Raw genomic sequence first — 6000 nt, forward strand, 5'->3', positions numbered from 1 at the left:
TACACATACAATCATGCTCATAAACTCCCACGCTCATACACACACACACACACACACACACACACACACACACACACACACACACAGACGTTCATACACACATTTCATGCTTATACACTGACACACACATACACTCTTCTTTTCTCACTCTTTCTTCCTCACCCACTCACAGACACACCACTCTTCATTTACTTAATCAATTCCTTTTGTGCCATTAGAATTTCATTTGTCCCTTTCAAAAGGACACAAATATTGTCTTTGTGAAAGAGTGTTTGATGACTGTATGAATACACACAGGGCTTCACACCAGTGTCTGTCTTTGTACACTCTCTTTTGGACATTAGTGTTGGTCATATGAGGTGTTTTAATCGTTAGTTATTTGTATGCTTTAATGTTGTTCACACCGTGGGTTTTTTCATGTGGTTCTAGGAGCATCAATACTTTGCAGGGATGCTGTAAACCCCTCAGAACCACCCAGCAGCACTTATCAAAGAAACCCAGTTCCATAACACTACTTCCTCCACCACACACACACAGTGCACCACAGACAACCACACTGATAAATACAATCAAAGCAAAAAGGAAAGTAAGTCCTACTAATTAGCTGCTAATTCTTGTGAGGACTGCGCCAGCTTGATAAAGGGACGATGCTGAAGCTCATTAAAGAAGGAGATGTGGTGTTGGACATTTACATTTTATTTTACAGCATTGTTTTTTATCCCGCTTTATGAAGTTTTCTGCATGTGGTGTGTAGGCGGGGGGAGGGAGGGATGGAGGGATGGAGGAGGGGGTTGTTTCACTTGTCTTTTGGAGCGATTGTGTTCTCCCTTTCAGGCAGTGGGGGTCTCAGCCTCGAGCACATTAGCAGCTCCATGGGCCTTTGTTGCCACCTAGGGTTCACTTCTCTCCTCCCCCTCATCCTTGCTCTCCTCCTCCTGTGTGGGGGGAGTAGTCTCCATCTCTCTCCACCTCTCTCCTTCCTTCCAGACTCACATGTTGAGAGCAGCAGCAGCAGTGTGTGAGAAAGCAGGAGAGCGGGAGACGACAGGCTCTGCATGCCCTTTAAGAACACCCAACTCAATTAGAATAAAAAATGTGGCATATCATTATCATACATGTATGTGCTGCTGGTGCCAGAGGGCTGGGGACCCATGGAGAGAGACTATGTGTGGGCGGAACAGTCTCTCTCCCTCTACCTTTCTGTCTCTTCCCCTCCATCCCCTTCTCCCCATACCTCTCTCCCAAAGGGGAGTGATGGAGATATGCCAGAGCCTGTCAGTTTCTCTCTCTCTCCCTCTTATCCCCTCTTCCTCCACCACTCTCTCCCTTTCTCCAGGCCCTTTGAGGGAAGACTGCTTTCTGGTGGCTCTCTCCTCTCCTCTCCACTCCACTCCTCACAGAGAAAATATCACTCTGTCTGTCAGGGGGCCCTGATGCAAGGCCGGTCCCACTATCTCATTCTTCTGTTTCTGTGAAGGAACAGGCTCAGGGGTTCTCCAAGCCTGGTGCCAGATCTCTTTGTGCTGTCTTCCCTACTCCTATGGTTGTGGTCATAATGGAAAGGGTACACCACAGCTTGTAGTAGCTGTTAGTTACTTGTCATTGTTCATGTCCTCCGCAGCAGTGTAGTAATGATCATATCAGCACATTTCCATGTTTTTATAAATGTGATTATTTAAACATGTTATGTACAGTATTTCACACTAGTAAAAATACTGAAAATGCTCCCGTCTCTCTCTGAACACGTTTTACTTGTGTAGCGTTATCTCCTTCAGTGTATATTGTGTAGTGCCGTCATACTCCTGGCCTCTCTCTCCTTCAGTGTATATTGTGTAGTGCCGTCATACTCCTGGCCTCTCTCTTTATCTCCTTCAGTGTATATTGTGTAGTGCCGTCATACTCCTGGCCTCTCTCTTTATCTCCTTCAGTGTATATTGTGTAGTGCCGTCATACTCCTGGCCTCTCTCTTTATCTCCTTCAGTGTATATTGTGTAGTGTTGTCATCCTCCTGGCTCTCTTTATCTCCTTCAGTGTATATTGTGTAGTGCCGTACTGGACAAATTAAGTCTTTAAGTGTTTGCTGGAGCTGCTAACAGAAAACATGACCAGGTCAGCGTAGGTACATTAAAATCAGCCAGTCAGTCTATTTCCAGTACTTAAGGAGCTCCTCTTAGCCCTTAGCATGTTAGCATGCATGTTAGCATGCACTAGCTATTGGCCAGCCTGGTCTCTCCTCGCCTCCTGTCTCCCCATTGCCTGGGGATGTGATAGTGAATGGTGCTACAGGTAATTGGAAAATTGGCAGGCTTGTCCGAGAGATTTGGTGGATGGCACGGCCCGATACGTACGTCGGCCGGGGTTCACGACATGTCGTCCCCGGCAATGATAGATTTATATCGGCCCGCGGGTGGGGCCCGGCCGAAGGAGGGAGGTGGAGAAGTATCCTGAGTTCAGGAAAAAGTAAGGCATTTTTCACCGGTGGGAGGCTGCATATCAAAAGTGCGTCCATAGAGGAGACCCAGACAAGGTTTGTGTGAGTTACAGGGTGATATATGAACCAGAACTAAACTCTGGCCCTGGCTGATTTACGACTCCACTGCTAATGTCTTGCAGTTATCAAGCCTGGGAGATCCACTCTGCTTCGTAGTTATGCTGCGTTCCACCCTATTCCCTATACAGTGCACTACTTTTGACCAGGGCTAATAGGGACTGCAGTCTGATGTTTAAATACTCAATTGGCCCAATTAGCTGCTGTTGAAGTGCACTTGGGAGGTCTGGGAGATTTTCTCCTGTGTTATAATAACTACCATAGGAGTAGGGCTGGCACAATTACTTTATAACCATGTAACCGATGGTCGTAGATAAAGACCTTCATGAAAATAAAATAACCGTCATAACAGTTTTTTTGTGGAATGAACAGCTGACTGAAGACTGGACGGCTGGGCATTTGTGAGGTTGAGACCAACTTTGTTTCTCCTTGCTGAAACAAGCCAGGTGTTTTATGCTTAGGCAACGCCCCCCTCCCTGCAGCAGCAACACATGCAGTCAGGAACTGAGGAGAGAAGAAAATGTGCATATTTAAAGATTGGGGTCACTTAGAAATGTCCTTGTTTTTGAAAGAAAGGCACATTTTTTGTCCAATAAAATAAAATTGATCAGAAATACAGTGTAGACATTGTTAATGTTGTAAATGACTTTTGATCTAATGATCGATTAGCCTTTTAAAATTATAAACTTGGATTAGCTAACACAACGTGCCATTGGAACACAGGAGTGATGGTTGCTGATAATAGGCCTCTGTACGCCTATGTAGATATTCCATAAAAAAATCTGCCGTTTCCAGCTACAATAGTCATTTACAACATAAAAAATGTCTACACTGTATTTCTGATCAATTAGATGTTATTTTAATGGACTTTTTTTTTTATATAAGTGACCCCAAACTTTTGAACAGTAGTGTATGTATATATGTTATTCGAAAGGTTATTATGGTGACCGTGGTTAATTGGCTGACCAATAACTGTCATCCAAAATTCTATGACCGTCACAGCCATAATGGGTCGTCTACACTGGTGTTTGCGAGCACTGAGGAATGTACCATTGCCTTTCTGCTATGTCGTTAGATATAGAGTATACTATAAGGATACTGTGAGGGGAAACAGAACCACATCTACACACTGTTAGAAGAATCAGCAGGTCTTCACATCCACACCAAGAATCTACACTAGGCCTACACCTCATGTAGGTCTGTCCAGCTGCACGTACACACACGCTCCTTAAAGCAGTCATTACATTTTCAAACTCGGTGTGTATATTAACCTCTAGAGAAGGAGATAATTGCATCTGTCAGAGTCATTTAGTCACTGTTGCGGCTGTCGCCACCGTCACTTTCACTTTACCTTCCCTTCTGAATCAGCTGGGTGTCAAGTCCTGCCCACCCTGACTACAGCTCTTTGTTCTAAGAGGAAATGGCTGCTGAACAATGCCTTTAACACCAGCACAACACTAACCTACCAACACTAACTACTTATCCTTGTTGGTATTGTGACAGACCTTTCTAAAAATCGAATTTATGGTTGTGAGTTCGGATGTGATTTGTCCAACTGTGGTCTAAAGGCATTTATATTTTTGACCTTTCAGAGACCCATTTTGAGGACCCAGGTGAGGAAAATACTGTGCCTGAATATTCCTATTATATGTTGTTTTATGTTTCAGGAAGAAGAGGAGGAGCATGAGGAGGATGAAGAGGACGATTTATTCAAAGAGGAAACGACAGAGCACGACATCCCAACAGAAATTCCCAACTGAAACAAAAACAACTGTGTGACCTTATCTTGAGCACAGTGATCTTCATGTTATTGGTCAGCGGTCGGTCAGTGTCATCAATTCCACTTCAAAGATCTGTAGGTAACAGGACAGTCTGTAATGTCTCACAGTTTTACTGACATTACTGCTCATCTCTATCCTGGTCCCAGATCTGTTTGTCCTGGTTTGCAGCTAATGACAACACAAACAAGATGGCATCAACAGATCTGGGATCAGGCTAACACACATTTTCTTCTCAGTAAGATATGGGACAGAGCACAGAGGTACTAACCACGTTCGTTTTGTAGCCAGAGGAACAGTATATTTTAGAGTAGAGAATGTATTTGGTAAAGAATGTACCGTGGAATCTTTTAGAGGGAATTCAAGTCATAGTATATATTTTCAAAAAGGACAGATCTGAAGCCTCACGCTCGCTATGGTAACTGGAGATGATGTCGCTGACATGCAGGTTTTATCATAGAAATATACAATCTAGAATCTATTTTAGGTTATATATTCTAGATTGTGTTTCTATAGTTTGTATATAAGATCTTCATGAAACAGCTCCTCAATGTATTCTGACTAAGAAGGTTTTCATTCGGGGGAGTCCAGTGTTAGATTTCTGTTTTCAGGGGCATCTGTCCATGGCGGTATTTTGCAGCAGAGATGAAATCAAATATAAAACCCAGAGAAAGTATCTGGATGGACCAGACCAGTCAGACTGTTAGAGGATATGAACCTGCTTATGACCAACCAAACATTTTCCTTCAGATCTATTTTCATACACTAATCATTATACAGTATGGTGTTCACACTATCCTCAGTAGCCTGCTCCCAAATCTGGGATCATGCTATCTCCTCAATGCCCTGTTTACATACACTGTATGTGAAGTATTCAGTGGGGTCGAGTATTTCTTATACAATCTCTCATCACCATTGAATTGAAACTCTATTTTCTGTATGGCATGTGAACACCACGGTCTTGTATCACCAGTTTAAAAAAGTTTTTGTTGGTGCTATCTGGTCTTCTCTCTATCGATTGTCATGACCTCTTTTTTTATGAGTTTTTAGTTTTTATGTGTGTATGCATTTATGTTCACACTGTCTGACATGTCAGTAACCTCATACATATGGTGTGGCCTGTTGGTGGCACCAATTTGAAGTCAGCTATCCTCTTTGCTTGTGGCTGCACTACAAGTCAAAGGAAACCAACTCTGGCTTATAACCCAGGCTGTCCAGGAACTACAACACAAGTCAACACGTTGACTTACCTGTTTAAGTGCTACCAATGTATCATTGTACGTTTTGATTTGACATTAAAGCAACAAGGAAAAGGTCATGTATTTTTGGGGGGGATATGCATTTGCTAAGAGTATGTATTTAGATACTTTGTAAACGTTAAAGTGCCAATAAACTTCAATTCCACAACAATATTATGGTAATAACATTCCTTTTGTCCCTATGACATTCCAGTTTGTTTTAATTTTGAAGATGATTTTAATGTTGTCAACATAAAGAACAGTCCTTACACCAAGCGTTCGGAGAACTGCCGTCATGAAAAGGGAAATGAAATGGCAACCATTAAACTTTGAATGCTTGATCATTGCATTACTTTGTCAAAAGTATTTAGGGAATAGGGTGCCATTTGGGATTCATTATAGATCTGAGCCTACAGTAGTGGAGTGTTGAGGGGCC

General features: G+C 42.8%; 1 protein-coding gene across 3 annotated transcripts in view; it reads left to right on the top strand.

The window, feature by feature from the left end:
- LOC139558453 (PHD finger protein 14-like) overlaps positions 1-5736 on the top strand; it is a 146207-nt gene extending 140471 nt beyond the window's left edge. For all 3 annotated transcript variants that reach the window (XM_071373590.1, XM_071373588.1, XM_071373589.1), the window contains exon 20: positions 4216-5736. In XM_071373590.1, the coding sequence (XP_071229691.1) occupies positions 4216-4308 (93 nt within the window). In that variant the 3' untranslated portion in view covers positions 4309-5736. The remainder of the gene's footprint in view (positions 1-4215) is intronic.
- The last annotated feature ends 264 nt before the right edge of the window (positions 5737-6000 follow it).

The sequence above is a fragment of the Salvelinus alpinus genome, chromosome 29 (assembly GCF_045679555.1).
Source record: "Salvelinus alpinus chromosome 29, SLU_Salpinus.1, whole genome shotgun sequence".
NCBI classification, from domain to species: domain Eukaryota; kingdom Metazoa; phylum Chordata; class Actinopteri; order Salmoniformes; family Salmonidae; genus Salvelinus; species Salvelinus alpinus.